We start from the raw sequence: 23,041 nt of genomic DNA on the forward strand, positions 1-23,041 counted from the left end.
AAGATTTTCGCAATCTTATTAACAATATCGATCATAAATGGAGAACAATGGCATTTGGCAACTATGATAGTCAAAGGAAACCACGATATCAGTATGACCAACCAAAACAACGACATAACAGAATTCCAACAACTTAACAAAGCAAAACTTTCAAGACCTGATAAAAAGGTTTCGGAATCTATGGGAAATATGAATGTTTCACCAAATTTAGCTTTTCTGCAAGACCGCATAACTAATTTGAAATTCATCAATAACAAATTAATAAACAATACATATTCTAATAATTTTCTTAACAATGCAAAACCTGAACTATCACAAAACTTTGTAACAAAACCTAAAAAAATACAACAAAACCTAATCAGAAAACAAAGTCTGTTGTTAAGAAATAAGGAAATAAACCAAGCCGATAAAAGTTCTAGATTTTTACAAGTTCTTGAAGTTGTCGAGTTTGATCACGAGACTTGTTATTCTACTACTGGATTAGAAGGAAGATGTCTCCACGAGTATGATTGCGACGCAGCAGGAGGCTCTTCTATAGGCACCTGTGCTGATGGTTACGGAACCTGTTGTGTTAGTAAGTTAACACATGTTTTTCTATTGTAATTTTAGGAGATAAGAGTTTATATACGACATTTACCACACATCATACCATTATAATCACCATGTCAGCCGATAGATGCCAATTGCAAGGCATAAGCCTTTGTCAAGGATTGCCACGATAATCCGTTAGGCGTTGTTCGCATCCAGTGACTTCCTGCGACCATGACTATGTCAGCGTTCCACCTTATAAGTCGTCGCTTCTACCTGCTCGTTGTCTTCATTCGAAACCCTGTACTATATAATTCATCTCAAACTAAATACGTCATTACATTTCGGATCTTTATTGTTCTAATTAAAGCTTATCAAGTGCCTAAACGTGGCGTACACTTACCGCCAATAACTTGTAAATATTATTTGTTAGAATTTCAGAGGATGTTGTTAATAAGTTGTTCAAAATAAGGAAAAATTTAGACAATGTTTTAAGAATTAACGTAAATAACGTTTCATGATCTATCTTAAATTGTCTGATTATTATTTTTTAATTTTTCAGCTGTGTTTTCATGTTATGGACATTCTTCTGCCGCCGTTGCTTGGTTAACTAATCCGGAATTTCCTTCACCAAGTTCTACCCGACTATCATGTGAACTTACACTAAATAAAACCAGCAAGGATGTGGAGCAAATTCGACTAGATTTCACCAATTTTGAGGTAGCTACGACATTATAGTTATCTAATTCTAAATTTAATTTATAAGCATTTTATTCACCATTACATGTTTTTTTACCTCACTTACACTGCTCACAGTAGTGACTAGGCTCATGAACCCCCAGGAAGGGACCTCTGCTTGGGCTATCAATTATTATTAATAACCGTTTAGGACTCCGACTCTAGATTGCTTGAGAGGAACGAATCTCAACTTGGTCAGTTGTTATTGCTTGTTGGTATTGCTAGGCTGGTTGTAATAATAAATCTTTGAGATTAAATGCCTTACGACTGTTAAGAATAATATTAAATTGACTACGACCCCTTGGAAAAACGTTAGCGCTGAGAGAAGCGACACTTCTATTTAGAATAATCGGGAGGTGGCAAGCTTGATGATACACGGTCAACCTCGATTCCGACCAGGCTCGTTGGTATCATTTTAGAAAGAAAATGTATTGTGACACGGTTCTAGATATACCAAAGCATATTATAAACGAGAACAATTAAAATTATAATGTTATATTACTACAATAATATTTCATAATTTTCTCTCACAGCTTCTACCTCCTACGGCAGGCACTTGCGAACAGGATCAGTTTGTGATTTCGGGACAGAATAAGAATAACGTGATACCAATCTTGTGTGGAATTAATACTGGGCAGCATTGTAATTATAATTTTTCTTATCCATTATTTGTCATTAGCAATATAAAAAAGAAACTCGACGTTTATGTAGCCAATGTACATGTTTACATATCACATTAATCGTTATCGAATGAAATTTGCATTCTTATAGTACTTTTTTTACTTAATAAAACTTTTTTTAGTATATGTTGAAGTTGGTGATACAGAAGGACCAATACGTTTTACAATACAGACCATCTCTGCAGAAAGTCGTCTATTTTTTATAAAGGTATATAATCTTTTTAATCTTCTTGTTCCCAAAAACATACCACTTTAAAATATTGCCAGTTTATAAAGAAAAATTAAACTCTATTATCGGTGTAATTATTATTATAGTTGCATAACTGTTAGTCGTAAATGTAAAACTTTAATGTCTTTCATACATGTATATCAACGTGTTAATGTAGCGACAAAAATATTTTCCACATTTAAATAAAAACAAAGGTGTTGAATGGAGGCTGCTTCCAAAAAGTTCTATTGGAAATCTCTGCAGAGGCGTATGTCCAGCAAACCAGCTATGGCTTTAATGATGATGAAGTAAAATTTGGTCTAACTATACTTGTCAAGTATGACTAAAAATTTAACAAACATCTAAGATTTACTTAAGAAATAAAAAATATCTAAAATTTCATTAACATAAATATATCTACAGCCTCCAACAAAAATAATTATATTTAAAGCATAAATTTAATATCTTATGATTTCTTATCTAATAGAATTACACGCTAAATATTAATTGTATTTTGTTTGCATTCGTCCGCTATATGATATATTTATTTTAATACTTACGCTGCAATTCAAGTAAATCTTGCTTTATAGAAACTTACATGTGCTGCACATTCTGCTTTCTGATAAATGTATTCATTTTATAATTAGTGCGTTTTTGTCACCTGCTAAATGTAATTTGTCTTGACACTAAAATTTTAAGTTGGACTGAAAAGTTTGTTCACGAGTAACGAGATATTTTTCAAAAGAATCTTTTATTAACCTAAATACTATACAGTTTTTCGAAGCTTTTGTATATTGCACATTCTTGTTAATAATAAAGAACAACAAGAATCAACTTTTTACCTTGAGTATTAAATGTTATTTTGTGATCATAAAGATTTTTAATGTTTAATGTTTTTATACATTAAGACGAGGAATTGTAGTTTTTTGAACTTTTTTATATTATATGAAATATTATGTTATTTTTAATAAAATTATATTTTATTGGTAAAAATTTAAGTTACGTAAGGGATATGTCATGTAAAAGGTGCACAAAAACACACATAAGATAAATTTTGTTACCATAACAAATAACTATGATAGAATGTCAAATGTTAATATTTTTCTATGGTTTTAAGGTAACACAAATAACAAAATTGGCTCATTTAGCCGCACCTACCGGATGTTTACAGTATTTCGATGAACCACAAGGCTATATAAAATCCTTTAACTATGAAAAAAATTCTGATATCTCCTATGCAAAATTTTCAACATATTTGGTATGTTTTCTTTACTATTCGACAGTTCATTTAGCGTTGTTCATTTTTGTAACATTATTTAGTTTACAATGAATTAAAATATATAGGGTTGCTTAATTAAATCTTAACGGGGAGACTTTAAAATCACCTTATAGTTTTTAAAAACCTTTATATAAAATACCTATGTATAAATACCCAGTGTATATAATAAACAACGTGTTTTTATATATTTTTTATGCTCATGTACACCCCTATCTAATTGTGGGAAAGGGACTTTTATATTTTTGATAAAATTTTCACGTGTCTTTTATTTTCGCTCTCTACTTCCAGTCTTTACATTATCGTTCATTTACTCTTCTAACTTCTAACTCCTTCATTCTAAATACCTTCTCTGCATCGTCTTTCACCCTCTCCTTATTTATCAAAGTCTAGGTCCATCCGTAACAATGTCAGTCTATTCCTATTTTTATTAAAACTTAAGTAATATACTTAAGTAATACAAATAGTATTACCGATGTATATTTATCACAGTTCAATAGTTCTTTTGTTTTTCTTTATTTCAATGTTTTTATTTACATTTTTATTTTATAACTTTATTGTTTATTTTTAAATTGCAACAAGTACCTTGCCACAAGATTAATAAAATAAAATTTTGTTTGTTTAATATCGTAATTTTTTTCCATGAAAAATATTATATTTTATGACAATTTAATATTTTAGAACAATTTAAATTATGCGATGTGCATAAAGCGAGAAAAATCAGCCTGTAGCATTACTTATACAAATGAAGATGAGATGCAAATAGTCAATTATGACACAGGTAAATATATACAAGTATTAATAACATTAGCACATATAATAACATTAGTTAATTCTGTTGCTTTTAAATATGACTTTCAAGTGCACTTATGTATAAGTAAATAAAAATTATGTTTTGTAGGACGCTTGGAGTTTAAATAATTTAATAGAAGTGGACTATATTGTTTAAAGGACAGATATGGGTGTCACATTCGATTATCAGTCAGACATGGCCCTTCACACCACGAGCATTTCCGAAATTTAACAGAATTGTAATAAGATAGACGCAATTCCATTCGTTTCTGAGGTTTAATTATTAAAAGACAACATCAGGGGGCATTACAGTATTATATACATGTATTATATTTCACTAGCTCACCCGGCGAACTCCATTTCGCCTTACTGTCAATGAATGACGCTTTTTCTATTTTTTTGTTATTTTATTAAAATATAAATTGTTTATTTTTAGATTTAGGTTTTTCGTTTACACAAAAATAGTAAGATAAATTTTTAAAAGGTTAGACTAATGTTTTTAAAAGGATTTTTTTTTAAATTAATGAGTGACATATTTTAAAACGTATTATCTTATTCCGGAATAAGTTGTTATAATAATGAAGTAGTAACGATGGCGGGATTGAATACCTCACATTATATTGCTGAGATTTACCTTAAAAATAATGCTAATACATGTGACAGAATTTTTAACTTCAGAAAGGGACAACATTATGACCAATATAACTATTAGAATTAAAAACACCGAAGACTTATAAAGTATATCACCAAAAAAATTGTAATTGATGCCATTGCACCTCTCTTAACATATATATAACCATTAGTGCAGGTGTTGCTTTGTTACAATTTATATATAAACCATGGGAGGATTAACATGATGCTGTTGGTATTTTTTGCGACCTTTTTAAAGCATTTGATTAAGTCAATCACGGCATATTATTTTGTAAATGAATGCACTTCAGTTGATAAAATGATATTTAGATAACAGATTACAAATTGTGCAAATTAAAAAATCAAAGTCACCGAGATCTGAAGCAACAATGGGTGCACCGCTGGTTTCAATATTGGTGCCTTAATTATTTTTAATATATATAGATGACTTGCCATTCTTATCCTAAAACCTTTGCAAGATTGTACTGTTTGCAGATGACACTTCTCTTTTATTTATTGTAGGTAGGAAAGCTAATCATTTCGATGTCGTGAACAAAGTTCTTTTATGAATATTGAGTTGGTTTACGGTAAAAAAATTAAATGTATAAAATTTTCTTTACCGTAAAAATATAACTATAAAGGTGATAGTTTAGGCTATGTAAAATTTACGGTTTTCCTGGGTCGAATCGATTCTAAACTTCAATGAAGCCTAAGGCTAAGTTCTAAACTTCATTGAATCTCTTCCGGTTAGGCTCAGTGCTGTAACTTATGCTGTTAGAAAGATTAAACGCTACTTTGATATTGATACTACTTGAATAGTGTATTTTAGTTTTTTCCACAGCATTATGACCTACGAATTGAAGCTTTGGGATAGAGGTGCAGATGTTGAGAATATATTTGTTTAAAAAAAGAAAGCCTTCCGTGCAGTTTACGGCTTAGAGCTGCAAATCTCCTTGAGAAAACAGTTCTAAGAAATCAATATTCTTACGGTGGCCTGACAATGTATTTATGATAATATTTTTAGGTTGTGGGAGTCGTATATACACTGACGTGATGTCTGAATGAATAATAGGTGTAAGATTTTGTGGGCGAGCGTAGCCGACGGGCGAACTTAGTGTGCCGAATTAGTGCAGCGAGCACATGCACGCACCGGTGACGCGAGCGCAGACCTTTTGTTACTTTTGTTTCTTTTATTTCTTTTGCGCCTTTGTTCTATTGCCCGCTTTCACTCGGTCGCGGACCACATTGTGCCCCAGTTCTACGACGAATGCACGTCCTTTTTGCTCGCACTCAAGCGCTAATAAAAATTTGTTCGTGTGTTAAATAAATTGATAAAGTGTTACAAACGTCTTTTAATAAGACACAAAACGCTTTAAGGTCAACAATAATTACAATATATAAAAAAAAGGGGACGTCTATAGGTTATTTAAAAGACACCGTTAAAAACTGTCTGTACAAAATTTTCCGCTGCAAAAGTCTCTAGCTCATTTGTAATAAACGAAATCAGTATTTTTATAAAAATCCGTAACGAATTATTGGACTACCGTTTGCAAAATTCAAAGCTCATAATAAAAGTAAAGTGGTGGAAAAGGCCTATTATTTAATAATTATCTAAATGATGAAAATCCTTAGCAATGATATAGATTATTTTGATTTCGTTTAGGCTATAACTAATAAAGAGTATGTGTATAAGTCTGAGTTGTTAAATTATTAAAAGATTTGTTGTTGCGGAGTTTCCTCAGCTTCTCCACGACTATAACACGTTGCGAAGCAGAGTGGAATCAAAAACAAAATAGATAAATAGTTCCAATGTTGAATAAATGAATTTAATATTTGTCTAAAAGAAAAATCCAAAGATACGCTAGTCATAAGAATTGATACAGCCCTTCTTATGTTATTATTGGTGTAACTACAACTTTGTTATATATACATGTTGATTGGTTATATATTTTATAGCTTTAAAGGAGTGAATGTATAGTTCAATACCTCTCAATTAATATATGATGCATACTATTCATATATACGTATATTCAAAAATCAATGGTTTCAGCGATAATAAATAGCGTAATGATAACATTGTAAGAAAAAGCGTTTTGATATTAATTATTCTTTACCGGCTTTGCAGACTTTTTTTGTCAACTTGTTAGCCTGGAGCATTTCAACAGAAAAAATAAATTAATATAACCTATTCCAGGGTAATCCCTTTACAGGCTTATTATGAATAAGTCTGAAAGTTTTAAAGATTCTTCCTAAAAATGTGTTATACATTCACCTCTTTAAAATGTTTACACTGATAATTCATCATACTGTAGATTAATTTAACATATACTGGGAAATAAAAGTAAGCTTCATTATTTTAGAATATTTATATTAGAGGTAAATTACAACCAAAACTAAATGTATGTGCAGATGGTTTGCCGATAATTCCGCCACGGCAAGCCGGTGTTGAAATATTAAATTGTCCAAGCGACTGGCTATTGATATCTGCTGTAAGGCTCTGTGGAGAAAGACTCAATGACGGCTCAGTTCTTCAAGATTTTTACTTAAATGCACCAGTTACGGGTAAGTATTGTGGAATAGAAAAGAAAGCTATAACTTAGCTGCTTTATATTTGTCAGGCGGAAGTGGGCATGGCCGAGCAAATAGTGGAGGTCCGGTTGTCTCTATGTGATGTACAAGAACGTTTCGGCTCCAACGGTCATCTGTTGCACGAGCAATGTACCCCTCCCACTGACTGACTTCAACTTACGTCGGTTATTTTGATTCTTCTGCAGATCAGTTATCGCTTACCTGAATATTAAATTTCGTAAATAATGCCCGCTCAAGGCATAGTGCCTTGGCACGAAGCTTCCGCATACAATGTGTTAACCGCGATTATACGGAAACTGAAGCGAGCAAGCTTCTGTGGTTTGACAGTATCGGCCATAATGGAAGCGTGGTCGTGTGCCGTTTTCTTTCTTGAGTAGCAAGGTATTCTTCATTTTCTTCCAAAATGTTTTGTCATTACAACGTGAAGTTCAAAGTAGAAGTGGTCATATTATATTTGATGTGATGGACGTTATGCTGCTAGCCGGCTTAAGCTTTGTGCAGCTTCATCGATTCCTAGGGCAAAGGGGTCAAATTATTGCATACAGGTGAATGTGAGGTTAATGTGTTAATTCATTATTGAGCCAGTGATTTTTTTCGGTCTTCTGGTGGTCTGGTGTTAGGATGTGGCATGATGTTAGCACATTACTGATTTTCATGTTTTGTACATTATTTTTTTTTTTTAATTTTTAGATGTCAGCGCTGGGCCTATTACAGTTTGGTTCAGATCGGACGAGGGATATGTTGGCCGCGGGTTCAAATTTCATTATCAGCAAAATTCCTGCCCAATAACTACACGATAAAACTTTAATATTTTCTTCAAATAAAACTACCTAAACATTTCTTTGTTTATACTCTTTTTATATAAATTAATTATTAAAAAAATGCTGTGTTTGAGTTATGGAAATACCGTACCGGAATGCAAATGTCACGAGACGTAAACCAAGCGATTTCGCTCGCTTAAGACTGTTATTAACATATGTCTATAATATTTCTGAACTCATGTTGAACACTTTGCAAACTTACATATCTCTACAAAAATGACACTAACTTCTATTTTTCAATCGGAACTAAATCCCAAGCTTTCATTAGTTTTAACAAAAAATCTTTAATTGGGAAGAATGTAAATAAAAAGGCCTCAAACATTCTCTTGATAATTGTAAGATATTTGAGGTAATTAGGTAATTTTACTCTTACGCCAATATAATGGAAACCATATTGTAATGTTTTTAATTAAAAAAATTATTTTAACACATACATCATATGGTAATGAAAAATTTGCACCAGTTCATGTTAATATCTCTGTATTCATGTAATTAGCAAAATTAGAACATTATCTATATATATTTATTTAAACGTGGGTCACAACAAAATAACATTTTACATTTGATAAAACCATTCAAATTATTGTAGGATATGATTCAATAATCACAATTTATTCTTTGACATTTATACATTTTTTGTAGTTTCCATATTTACATTCATTGTATATTAGTGTTTCTGGCTGTGTTCCATTCAACTTTTGAAGTATTTGAGTTCATCTCTAATAAAGCTGTAAGTGCCCCCAGGATAACAGCATCAACTTCAACTGAAAATAAGTAAGTTTTGAAGTATGCAATTGCTTGTAGTGAAGGACACAATAAAAGACCTCTTAAATGTAACTATTTATATATATATATAAGAAAAAAAATAAAACAAATGCTTTAATTTTAACAATGGACATTTTATTAATAAACTGAGGTACTTAAAAAAAGTAAATGCAATGGAACACAAAAAAATACAATTCACCAAAAGCAACTCAATCTGCTGTGCACAAGTCCTTAATACAAAGATTAGTTTAGTTGCCAAATATATATAAATATTACCAACACTGTTACAATACAATAATATACTTTTATTTTATTATTACCTATTTTTTCTAATAATTATACCAAAATGGTGCATTTGTGAAAAAAATTATAAAATATAGTTGATATTATTTCTTACTAATAAAACAATTTTTTTTAGATTTTCTGTCTTGGTGTTATTACACCAAGACAGAAAATCTAAAAAAAATTGTTAAATTACGAAATTCATTCACATCATGTCATTGTATTTTCTTCTGTATCTAGTTCTGTATCAAAAAAATGTACACCTAACTTTAAAAAATTATTAATCAACAAAATGACATGTACTTATGAATGTTATACCTTTATTAAATATATAAAAATAATTTATTTCACCACCATAAATAGAAAAACTTGAATATTATTTCGTAATTATAAAAATAGTTCATCATTCAGGTTTCTTATTTTTGTTCATCTGTCTTTCCGCCAGGTTCTCTCTCACAATTTTATGGAATGAAAGTATAATTGGTATCATTACAGCTCTTAGAATCCCAAGCGAAAATATCTGTGTTAAAACTTGTCCAATGCTCTCAATTGTACCTCCATATAATGTAGATAACAGTTGGCCCGTAAATCCATAAACTGAGTAAATTTTGCCATTCTGAAAAAAGTATTAATTATTTAGAATTAACCAGATACACAGGGTGATTGATATGACAGATAAGCAGTGGTTGCCCAATGGAAAAGGAAATGGTAGGTCCCAGGATACAATGTTATATAATTGACACTTTCTACATTAATTATATAGGATTGCCACTGCTAACAAACAAGTTTTCAGAGAATAGGCAGTGGTGTCCTCTATATACCATATTACCACACTGCAATCACCAATGTACCTGCCAATTGTGGCAATAATAGTATATTGTCCTATGAAATATTTGGAGGAGGCGTAGGCCTTACTGTAGACATTTATGGGCTGAAACTCCAACAGAGTTGTTGGTTATTGGTGTAATATAGCTCATTGGCTTTCAGTGATGTATGATACATCTTATCAATGGTTTTAGAAATAATAATTATTATAAAAAGCATTTGCATAACTCAAATTACTACATAATGAAATAATTTTTTACTATCTGTCCTTGCAGACTCCACTGCTATAAATTATAGGCCTATCACATTCATATATATAAAAAAAAAAAACATTTTTGTAACATAATTGAAACTGATCACATTATACAGGTTATTGGAAATAGGTGTAAAATTTTTACAGCTTTTTGCTAAGAAATGGTCCATACTTTCAAGTGCCAGGGAAGTTTTTGTTGAACTAGGCACTTTACATAATCACAATCACATCACTTTACTAATCACATACTTTGATACTGAAATAGATACTGGTAAGGTACATAAGGATTTAAGTACCTAGCAATAATGACAATGTCTGTGGTTTCACACAGCCTTACAGGCTGTTTCAATAGTATATTATATTACAGATATGAAGTAACAGGTTAGGCCACTGCTTGAACAGCAACTTAAAATAATGCATGTCCCATAGTAAACAAGTAATAGAATCAGAAAATATGATAACCACAATCATCATTTGGTCTCAGGATCTATAGATGGACATAGGCCTTCCCACTAGGTTTCAATCAGGGCCAGTTGGAAAAGTCTGCATATTTCAATTTTGTTAACAAAATCATCCCTTTGCAAAATGACATCACATACTGCACCTGCCAGTTCAGTATACAATATGATAATAAAAATTTAATAAAAAACCTTACCATTGCATCCTTAATCATTTTCTTGCCCACCTCTTCCGGGGATTGAAGACCGCCTGCACCTGATATCAGTTTAGTTTCCTTGGGTTTTGAAAGTTCCTCTGTCTTAAAACCGGGAGTATCAGTATCAGGTGGAAATGCTAACATCAATCTGACATTAGTGCCAACCAACTCCATAAATACAGATTCTGCTAAACCTCGTATGGCCCATTTTCCAGCACTGTAAGCACTGTAGCCGTAAATACCTGAAATTTTTCTTATTATATTAATACAAAAAAACTGCAGTTTGTTTTATAATATTGCACCACATGAACTAGTTATTTGTGTTACTTGAAGTAAAATAAAGCAGTAATTTTATTACAGCAGGTATTATATAAATTTATTTTTGTGTAACATTGTTACAAGATATGTGTTGTTGGTAGTTGCTTAACTGAGCAGCACTTATACAAGATGTTGATTGTTTCTGGTATCATCATCATGGCAGCCAATATTCCCACTGCAAAGCATAGGCCTCCCCAGTTTTGATTGCCAAATTGGCCAATCTCAAGCAGCTCCTATCCAGAACTTTAATCTATTTGCATATTATTTTGTATTTAATAAGAAATTCTTGTAAATTTTTGTATAATAATTATTATTAGTATTACAATTACAAAATCTGTACTGATTAATTTTTTTTATAAAATATATTCCATGATTTTTCGAAAAAATATTTTAAACGCTTTAACATACCCAGTAGTGCAGCTTCTGATGATACAAATACAATAATGCCTTCATTTTTGTCTTTCATCCCTTTTAAGACATATCTGGTTGGATATGCTGTACCAAAATAATTAAGATCAATCATTTGTTTAATATCTTCGATTTTCATGTTCTCAAATTGACCACATATGCACATGCCGGCACAATTTACTAACATAAAAATGGGACCTATATCTTCTTCTAGAGACGATAAACATTTTTCTATAGTGGAATAATCTGATGTGATGTCCAATGACACGTAATTAATTTGTTGATCAGAATTTACTTTGCGCTTTGAAATATCTTCAACTGCAATTTCAAGTTTTCGTGTATCACGGCCAATAATTGTTACATGTGCTCCTAATTTAGCAGCTTCTATGGCAGCTGCTTTACCAATGCCACTGGAACCTCCAGTTATTAATACATGCCTAAATTTTAAATCCTTATACACTATTTTCTTATCTAAACCGAAGTATATAGTTACGGCTAAAACACTTATCAATACGATAATTAAAGAACTTACAATAATGAATATCATTATTTTAATTCTGTTCAAGACACGACTATACAGTCTAAAAAATTTTTAAAGACTGGTATTTAAAACATAAACGTTAAAAAATCTGTAAAATTACAATAGGTGCTAATGTCAAAAAAACGGTTTACATTTTCAATGTCACGTTAAAGTTGACTAAGGCAGATGTTACTATTACGATTTTTAATTTATTTTGCAGAAAGTGTAGAGTATGTTAGGTCAAAACCATATTAAGGAACTATGTCCTACTTTTGAAAAGTTTGACAAAATCTATGTTTTACCTATTTGATATTCGTAACACTATTTTTATGATTGCCAATAAGTTTTTTTAATACTTTTTAATTATAATAATTTATTTCTGTAAATACTTTATAATGTAGAAAAAAAGAATTTTATACAGAAATTTTTGAAAATATCTTGATTAATACTTAGTCATCATAATCATCGTTTCTAATCAACCATTATTGGACAAAGGCCTTCTCCATATATTTTTATTAGAATCAATGAGAAGCGGTTTTCATCTGTCGTCCTCCAACCGCCATGACAAGGTCGTCTGTTCATTTTGAGGGCCAACTTCCTGTGTTTGCCGGTTTGTACATCCCAGAACTTAAATGCCTTAGCGGACGTCATTACACGTGTTTCGTGGCCCTATTTTACTATTTTAATTTGCCTATCCAACTAGTTTAATTTATTCTCTGAGGAATCTCCTTAAATCTAATTCGATTTCACAGAAAACTACGGAGTACAACCCTTTCTATGGCTCGTTAAACGAATATGAGGCTCAGAGAGACCATGTCATAGTGACGCTAATCATCACTGGTGATACACATTGGTCACAGTTTTTAGTTTTAAGGCGCTGAGTTGTGTTCAGTCCATTTGGTGTTCATAATCAGGGACAGACTTTATGAAACATTATTACATGTTGTTTCATTCAGTGCATAAATATGATCATAAGAACCTAACCTTCTTATTATTTAATTTATTAATATTTTTAACAAAATTCAGTAAATAGCTATTCTTCTTGGAATATATCAGGTAAACAACTAAATTCGATGAATTATTGTTTTTCTATTATACTTTATTTTTAATGATAAGAAATATACAAATCCTATTCAAAAATTATTCCACAATGTGGCCCTTGACCTTAACAACATTGATCAAATAATTAATATTGTGCCTATATATTGTTCTTTTTGTTACTGTTATTATGAGGTCACAACATTTGTAGGTACAAGTGCCGTCTCATAGAAACATAGATAGCAGTTTTAATCCACCGTCATGAAGCACCGCACGGTAAATTGGTGGATCGTAAAATTTCGGATTTTTAATCCTTATCATTAATTATTCACTCAGTAAAAGTGTTTCTTGAGATCAGCCTCTAAATTAATAACCAGAGTCCTTGATTATTAGACCAGTAAGGCTAAAATAAAAGAAAATTATTTTTACTGATGACACATATTATTCTTAGCTACTTACTTACTTGGTTTAATTAAAAACTTTTATTAATGCTTTGGGGGAAAAAAACATGAATAAACTATTTTTGGGTAGATTCGAAAATGTGAATATTTAATTTTGACGTCTTTTTTAAGATATTTATTTTTACGCAATTGAGTAGCTATATTTTAATTTTTTATTAAAAAATCGGATAAATTCATATTAAATTTATCCAAATTAGTTTGGATTAATTAATTTTTCGTTTAATTAAAGTAAGTTACATAATGATATTGTTTAACGAATCATAAAATGTCAATGTCATTTTTAAGTACCGATATTAAGCTATATATATATCGATTCATCTATACTCATTACACACCAAGCAATAGATAATCTGAAGCTATAGGATTTTTCATTCAGCTTTTATTATTAATAAAAGTATTTCCAAGAACTTATGTGATACGCCCATTTGCATGTATCTGCAAACATGAATCTTGAAACGAATAGACTGAATACATTTACAAATTGGCCTTCGTCAGCTCCTGTAGATCCAATAAGAATTGCAAAGGCGGGATTCTTTTATACAGGACAAGGAACAGAAGTGCAATGTTTTAGTTGTGGTGGAAAAATTTCGCAATGGAATTATGGAGACCAAGTAATGTGGCGACATCGGACGATGGATCCAAACTGTGCGTTTGTTGTAAATCCTCAGTTATCCGGCAATGTACCTCTAGTTCTTGGAAGAGAATGCCCGTCAACTAATGAGTCTGTTGCACACACTGTATCTTCGCCTCAGAGATCTAACCGATCATCATCTAATGACAGACGGAGTGACTTGGAAACGTCTCAAGATTACGGTATAACTGATGGAGACGAAATGTATAAAACCGATACTCTTCGACTACTATCGTTCACGAATTGGAATGTAAGATTATATTTCAAGATTGTATTGAGCTGTTAAATACTGTTGCAGGTTATAAATACTGTTTGTCTAACTGAAATACTTAACACCATCATCATCTTTATGATGATAATTATTGTCTTTAAAAAATCATGTTCTTATTGAGTATCAATGCTAAACCCACATGCAATATCATATTAGAGTATATATATTTATTTCCAAATACATATTTAAAATGCATCTAAAGATTTACTTCATCTTGGTGCACTGTTGGCTTTATACATACTGTTCTGCATTGATCAGCTGTTTGCAGTTTGTAGTATCATGTTGAAAATCCTTAATTCGCCTACTAGGCAGAGTCTGAAGCTGAACCTTAACCTATTTTTTATTACTGGAACACATCAATTGTACTTTATTTAAATGTTAGTCATTAGTAGTCATTATGTATATATATATATATATATATATATAAATAATACATACTTTAAATGCTAAAATAAATGAATACTATTGTTCTCAAATGATCTCAAATGAAAATTTTCAGGATAATTCAGTATCACAAGAGGCATTAGTAAATGCTGGCTTCTATCATGCTGGTGAAGGTCGTTTACGTTGCGCTTGGTGTGGTGGGGAGCTTGCACCGTTTAGAAACTTTGGTTCCTTGGGGTCTCCTCTTGAAGTACACAGAATGTAAGTATATATTGTATGTAAACATTGTTTATTACATATTACTAAAGCTCTGGATGTACATCATACAAATGTAGACCGTTGGTTCCCAATAGGACTGGTAACACCAACTAATGGGAGTGAGAACTTTCATGCGGGTAGCAGGTTTTAAAGCAAATGGAGGGTGTTATGATATATCTCTATTTTCATGAAAATACATTTTACCCAGCTCTAAAGTATTTAATGTAAAGAAAAGGAATAGATAACTGATCACTGAGCATTGTGTTTTAATAGAGAGTGATAGACCCCAAAAGGTATCTACCTATTATGTAGAAGATACTTAAAAAGAAATGAGTTCATCAAGAAAGCCTCAGAAAATAATTCTCGTAATTTTTATGAAAAAAATTAACTATAAGATTAGGCCCTTAAACCTTAATGTAAAACAGTAATAATTATATATACAGTGTCATGATTATTAAAAATGTTTAGTTATGTTATAAATCTTTTGTTTTATGGTAAAGATTTTTGTATGGTTTTACATAACAGAACTGCATAATAAATGTATATTCAATTACATGGTATTTCATTAAACATTAATCTTTCTGATTTCAGGTATTTCCCTCGTTGTGCACATGCCATACGCCTTGAGACAGCTCAGCGTAATTATGATGCTACTACAATACCTACCCCTGCATTATCCAGTCCAATACCACCTGCTGAAGTTACTGACAACCAGCCCCAATCGTGAGTAATACTATTTGAATTTAAGTGACTGACAAACATAGGAATATTATTACAGTTTCCTTGGAATATTATTTCAGTTATATTACTCAAACTACCGAAATCAAATCTATGAAGTTTTATTTTTTATTACGCTAATATTGTGTGTGGTGCATTGTGTTCCATAACTATGTGATTTTCTTTAAAGAAAAAGTGTTATTAAAATATATAGTTTGTTAGACCAGGTTTGTGGACTGCTTGGCAAATCTCAACAAACAGACACAAAATTACTTGATTCGTGTAGGTTTGCAAGCTCTTGTAGTCTATCCGATCATACCTTGCAATCATACTAAGCATGGCAAGCATATGGATGGCGATGTTTATGTAACAAAATCAAGCTAAATATTTTGTTTTTGAATTTGTGGCCAGTTTTAAGTGTGTGGACAAGCCATAATCTTTATTGTTTTATGCATTGTATAATATTTCCTATTGTTAATCTGCACCTGGCCTAAGTGCTCTTATGTGGCAGACCTCTTAAATCGTTTCGGCGGAAACTTCATGGAGTGACTAGGCTTAGGCTGTTCTGTGCTCATAGATAATTCAGTTGAGAACTAAAATCATGTGTGTGTTGGTAGGTCGGGTGCAGCGCATAATGCACGCGTCGTTGCAGCGGGCAGTTCGTGGAGGTCTTTGGGTGTGGTGGGGGGAGGGGCGAGACACCCAGACTACGCTGCTTTGGCCACTCGTCTCTGCACTTTCAGCCGTTGGCCAGCTGACAGACCACAGGAACCGCGAGCTCTGGCTGAAGCTGGTTTTTATTATACAGGTGTAGATGATCAGGTAAATAAAAAAATAACTGTTACAGGATAATAAGTTATACAGAAAAGTTTAATGATGAATTTAAGGATGAATGCAAGAATTATAAAAATATAAGAATCTTTAATTTCCAATGAGTTAGGGCTGTGCACATGTTCAAGCTATGTAATGATGATCACTTCGAATTGAGATGTCTTCAGTGTGCAAACTTAAAATACACCAGTGCTAAATGTTTGTACCAGTGCTAAAGTGTAATTTGTTCACTACACCTACAGGATGATTGGTTATGGATGTGAAAGCTTTGAAGGGGTAAATGTATATGTCATTTGCTGTCAAGTAATACATGACACACCAAAAATCAATGGTTACAGAACAAACAACTTAATTATAATATTAATTTATTAAAATAACATTATTTGATATTAAAAGCATTTTTAAAACTTGCTAAATATTAACAATAATTATTTTCTACGAATCTTCTCTACAGACTAAATGCTAGAAGTTATTGGCCTGTCCTATTTTGGAAAAAATTATCTTACTTATTTTAGATTGATCACTATGCAGAATGGTTAGAAAGAAGTGGAAATGTTTTGAAACTTTTTGCTGATAATTGAGCTATACATATTGTTTGTTAACATAAACGGTTGTATAAATGGAATATCTTTAATTTTATGTAACATTCAGAGGTGATATGATTTTTTATATGTTGATTTCTGTTCATTGTAATTTTTTTTTATATTTGTTATAGACAATGTGAAGTTGTCCTTTACTGTATAATCTTTTTAGGTGCGATGTTTTTACTGCGACGGTGGTTTGGGCAAGTGGGAGGCTGGTGATGCACCATGGTCAGAACACGCTCACTGGTTTCCACACTGCGGCTATGTATTGCTAGTGAAGGGACAAGAGTTTGTCGACACTTGTCGTAACCGTGCCCCAGTGCCGAGAACAGTAAGTTCTATTCATTTTTTTTTCTTACCTGAAACTAACCTGTGTAACTAAAGTGTAGAGCCAACAATATATCCCATCATAATTTAATTTATTTTATTTTACAATAAAAAATTGTTATACTTTTTTGCGATCTTTGTGACTCGGTGTTAAATGTCACATTATTGGTAGTAGCCTTTAGAAGCACAGACAGATGTCATACATAGCACCACTATGTCTTAATCTATGCAAGTATTGTATACATAGCATTATCGGGAAATTATAACCTCAAAGGTTTTTTTGCCGTCAGTTTGCAACAGCTTAGTAATATCATCTTTATATTTGTATATAATTTTTAGATATCGGCAGACAGTGGTTTAACTTCAAGAAGACGAAATCCTAGCGTCAATTTTCCTGTTTGTGAAAGTCAGGTGAGAATAACATTTTTTTTTATTTAATAATAACATTTCTTAGTTGTAATAAGCAGTAAACATCGGAAAGGGTTATCCCTTTCCGATGTTTACTGCTTGCGATTTAATGCTTTAAACAAATTCAAAAATTAAATTCCATTTGACTAAAAAAATATTTTATGTAAAATAAAATGACCAATATCCCATCCCATGAAATACCATGACATATGTCAGATGTTAAATTAGACATATACTCATCAATAGGGTGAATGTATAGCTAATTTACTTTCGATTAATGTATGGTAATCTAACCTAAAACCAGTGATTTTAGAAATAATAAATATGGTACTGATAATTTAGTAAGAAATGTTTTCAAAATTATGATCATATTAGTTAATTATTATATTTATTTATCACATTTAATATTCTTTATTGTACACTATAGGGTACATTTAAATAGTTTCATAATAATAAACAAAAGAGTAAAATGGGCGGTGTTATCACATAAGGCAATCTCTTATAGACAACCAGAGTATGGAAAAGGTAGATGCATAAATTATGGGTAGTTAACGCGTACAAAACGTACATTTATACAAACATATATACTTATAATAAATAAGTAATTATTACCACTGGGTATTTGGCAAAGGTTTCAACCATTATCCATTTTGAAGTGTAAGGTAGTAAGTTACGTTCGTAGTTCGTATCGAGTTCAGTGTATCCAAAGAACTGTGGACAGAAGTTCAGTAATAGTGCACGCCTTAAGTAGAACGGGTGGGTTGTGGGTGATTTCTTTAATAACAGGTGGCGGTCAACTAGTTAAAAACTTCACAATTTTTAATATATTGTTGTTGTTTTTAATATGTATATAATGATTGTTAGTAATGTTTGAATAAAATATTGGGATACAACTGGAAACTGATATATTTTTAAAGGTCATTTAAAAGGAATTATCTATTCTTTTCTTTGTTCTTTTCTCTTTTCTATTCTATTCTATGCTTTTTTATTACTGACTGTATGGATGAATGTTTTCTGGGTCAGGTTGATGAGTACATGGAGAGCAGTGCAGCTTTAGCTGCCCTTGATGCTGGTCTTGATGCTGCTAGGGTGAGGCGAGCTATTGTCAGGCGGTTACGCTCCACTGGTAAGCAGAAAATGTTACAAATAAAATGTACATATTCTGTTATGTGGTCCTTTGGCCTGAAGGTTTGAAATGGTAAGCCCGGTCACACGCAACATTCACACACGGACGAAGAAGCCCGTAGCAGGGCCTTTATTACGGTTGAAATGCTAATTTCTTTTTAAAAGTTCCTTGTATAAAATAAAATTGTAACGATTTCCTGTTTGCTCATTAGCTTTTAAATCTTAATCGTATTTGACATGAAAAACCTTACAGGTATTTTATTTTAACCTCTTTATGTTAACTTAACTTGAGCGGTTCTATAGGAGTTTGTTGCGAGTGTAATCTTACATATTCTTTTTGATTTGAAAAAAAAAACGTAATAAGTCAAAACTCATAATGTAACAAATATACACTTAAGGTATATTTCTTTAAAACTGTTACTATTACAAACTATGACATAATTGTTAAAATTCCTTTGTTTTCAGAATTATTGTACTTCATTATTATATGCTACTTACTAAAAATAATAAGTCAAAATCACGAAATGGATTCAATATTTTTATATTCTAAAACTTATATTATTTTAACTGCATTTTTAAATCCACAATATTAAAGGTTTTTTTTTATTAAAATTCTGTTTTTAGGTTTGCCTTTTACTTCATCAGAAGCTCTTATAGATGCAGTATTGGATGAACAGTTGAACGAAGAAGCTTGGAGTGTTGCACCACAAAGCCAAAGATTGGCAAGAGATATACTTGTTGAAACCTTGCGAGACATGCTCCCTAGATCTAGGTAATTGTTTCCATTTGGTTAAACAAATATATATTTAATATCTAGTTCTAGTCTATTTTATTAAACAGCTCAATTCTTTATTTATAATTTTCAAAGATAATTAATATTAATAATTAAGGTTATAGTAATGGTTAATTATTTAATTAGATGTCACTATAATGTAGTCTAAAATTATGTTTGCTCATTTTGGCAAAATTGTTACATTATGAATAGAGCTTGGATCTTTGAATTCATATTTACTTAAAACGTAAATGTTTGCTTATTATGGAAATCACTTTTGTATCCAAAAAATATTGAACAAACTTGTGCTCATAGAAGTGAAATTACATACTACACTTTTTTGTGCACAGTGCTAGACTATGAATTTGTATTATATGAAAACCACTCTGTATCCAAAAATTATTGAACTGATTTCTTCTTGTATGAGTAAGATAACTATGCCTGTTTGTGTGCATGGATGGACTCCGAAGCTGGATTATATAAAATGCACTTTTGTATTGACAAAATATGGTCCTTGTGCGAACAAATTATTGCTTAAAGTGTGTATTACAAACTACGCATTTGTGCACAAAGAATGAGAATAGTTCCTTTTCTTCATTATTATTTATAAGACATAGTATATGTACAAGTTGCCGCTGTAGTTTTATTTTGTATGAATATAATAAATTTGATCTCTGTTTATGACATAACTAACATAGTTTATACTTTATAGAATGTTATCATCATCTAACCCTGGAGAAGAAATAGAAAGTAGATCCGAATCTGATAGTTCATCGACGTCGCCAACGCCCGCTTCTCGAAGCCTTGGACCTCACAGAGTAGCACTTCCGCCTCAGTCATCCCAAATGGAACGGATTCAACCGACATCCTTGAATGCAAATAGCTGCACCAGCGGAGCCACAAATAATATTGCGAATACAAATTCGCGAGAAAGAGATGCGAGTCCCACACCTCCGAAGAAGGAAATGACTTTAGAAGAAGAAAACAGACAACTGAAGGAAGCAAGACTTTGTAAAGTGTGTATGGATAGTGAGGTAATTTAACCAAAATTTTATTAAAATACTGCTATTGCATTATATAGGTAACACTGAGGCCTTTTATGGTTTTGTTACTTTTATCTACATGGTAGCTTACAATGGGACTTATAAGAACATTCAAGATCACTCAAGGAGCATGGAAATGGTTAAGTTCGGAATTTTGCTGCTAGATCGAATTAGAAATGAGGAGATATGCAAAAAAACCAAGATTGTATAAAGCTTGAATAATTGCTCGTCTGAAGTCGCAGTGGGCAAGACACATTCCTCGTGCAACTTGGGTAGGCCTTCCTAGGTGGAACGACTACATAGTTAAGGTTGCAGGAAGACGTTGGATGGAGGCAGCGCAAGAGCATGAGACTGTGGCCTATTCAAATTCAAAATATTATATGTAAAAGCATGCATTTACATACACTTTTGAATTGTAGATTATTTTAACATTATAAGTAGTAAGCTACCACCGGCTCAGATTTGCTGAGAAGAGTCAACAAGAAACTAAAAAGTTGCTTTTTTAAATATATTTTTTTGATATAAACATTATAATATCAACCATCCGCATTTACATGGTCAAGAATCCAAAGCAAATAGACTTTCTTCCATAGACGGATCATTGTTCATGAAGGAATCGCAAAGCTCATTTACCATTCTTAAACCTTTCCAAAGATTTTACAAATTAAATGACACATTCCCAGTGCTTATTCAAGCCTCTTCTTCAATAGGCTGTGAATTTAAGATTTCTGCCAAGTCGGTTTCAGTTAAATCTTCATCTTGCGATTTAAGTAATTCCTAAATGTCACTTGATTCTATCCGTTTGGTCCCATCTTGTCCTATTCCGTTTGCGATGTGGGCTAAGTTTGCAGTCAAAGTTTGAACTTGCACAGATTCTTCGTCAGAGCAGGCCACAGTTTTTTCCAGCATGACTTCAATGTGTGTGGCTTCAGTTCTTCTAATGATTTCTTTATGTTTACGATGCATTTTGCTGTATCGAATTTCTTCCAAAAATGTACTTTACTGTTTGTTTACATTCTCAAAAACCCATTTCGCGGCGTAGGCGGCTTATGTCAAAGTCCTAGGCGATATCGTTTAAAAACCTACTTTAGGCTAAGTTGTATTAAGATGTATTTTACTTTTTTTATTAGTGCATTGGACGGCATTTAGGAAGGATATTGGATTGGATACCTATTAAAATTTTATGTGTATCCTATAAGTATATATAGTAGTAAACATTTAGTTTGCGCATAAACATTATGTAATAAAATATATATTGAGACGAATTGAATTAAGAAAAGGAAGGTGGGATGTGTGTGCCTCGCACTGCGCCTCCGTCGGCTGATATGATGCTGAGATGAGTGTGTTATTGTGCCGTCAGGTGAGCGTGGTATTCCTGCCGTGTGGGCACCTGGTCTCGTGTGCCGGGTGTGGGGCTGCTTTGACCGCCTGCCCGCTATGCCGAGCTTCAGTACGTGCCCTCGTCCGCGCGTACCTCGCTTGACCGCAGCGTCTTCTCTGCATGTATGCAATAACAGCAGAAGTAAACAGTATGTATAAAACGCATATATGGGGCTATAGATGTAAAAGCTTTAAAACGATTGAATGTATAACTCATATGTTGTTAATTAAGGGATGATACACCCTAACCAAGAAAGAATGATTTCAAAGATATCAAAGATTTAACTTTTTTATGAAAACCATATTTATGGCGAAAAAATATTAACTTATTGTTTGCCTTTTCTTGAAAATTTTGTCATATTTGTATTGTACCAAATCTTAATAGATTATTTAAAACCACAAAAACGTAGAGAAACTGACATCAAGCATAGAATAAAAAAAGCCTTTTTTATTCAATCGTTTAGATAATTATACAAATAAATATTTAATAATAGTTGTATTAATTACATAAATGAAATCCTCA

General features: G+C 31.9%; 3 protein-coding genes across 3 annotated transcripts; 2 read left to right on the plus strand and 1 right to left on the minus strand.

The window, feature by feature from the left end:
* The first annotated feature begins 63 nt into the window (after positions 1-63).
* On the plus strand, positions 64-8,241 carry LOC137918528 (uncharacterized). Its single transcript, XM_068761349.1, has 8 exons — positions 64-574; positions 1,091-1,248; positions 1,800-1,908; positions 2,069-2,164; positions 3,270-3,412; positions 4,112-4,211; positions 7,262-7,414; positions 8,132-8,241. Exons 1-8 carry the CDS (start codon positions 64-66, stop codon positions 8,239-8,241), a joined length of 1,380 nt encoding a protein of 459 aa, XP_068617450.1.
* A 1,315-nt stretch (positions 8,242-9,556) lies between these two features.
* Kdsr (3-ketodihydrosphingosine reductase) lies at positions 9,557-12,409 on the minus strand. Its single transcript, XM_068761117.1, has 3 exons — positions 11,769-12,409; positions 11,043-11,284; positions 9,557-9,925 (listed from the first exon to the last, which is right to left on the minus strand). Exons 1-3 carry the CDS (start codon positions 12,313-12,315, stop codon positions 9,713-9,715), a joined length of 1,002 nt encoding a protein of 333 aa, XP_068617218.1. The 5' UTR covers positions 12,316-12,409; the 3' UTR covers positions 9,557-9,712.
* A 1,701-nt stretch (positions 12,410-14,110) lies between these two features.
* Positions 14,111-22,667, plus strand: LOC137918391 (death-associated inhibitor of apoptosis 2-like). The gene is made up of 10 exons (XM_068761185.1): positions 14,111-14,668; positions 15,189-15,334; positions 15,923-16,054; positions 16,666-16,870; positions 17,633-17,794; positions 18,130-18,201; positions 19,222-19,324; positions 19,948-20,095; positions 20,808-21,129; positions 22,499-22,667. Exons 1-10 carry the CDS (start codon positions 14,231-14,233, stop codon positions 22,619-22,621), a joined length of 1,851 nt encoding a protein of 616 aa, XP_068617286.1. The 5' UTR covers positions 14,111-14,230; the 3' UTR covers positions 22,622-22,667.
* Positions 22,668-23,041: the final 374 nt, after the last annotated feature.

This window comes from Battus philenor, unplaced genomic scaffold (assembly GCF_028537555.1).
Source record: "Battus philenor isolate CCGP_79_NKW_IND1 unplaced genomic scaffold, ilBatPhil1.0.hap1 SCAF_14, whole genome shotgun sequence".
Classification (NCBI taxonomy): domain Eukaryota; kingdom Metazoa; phylum Arthropoda; class Insecta; order Lepidoptera; family Papilionidae; genus Battus; species Battus philenor.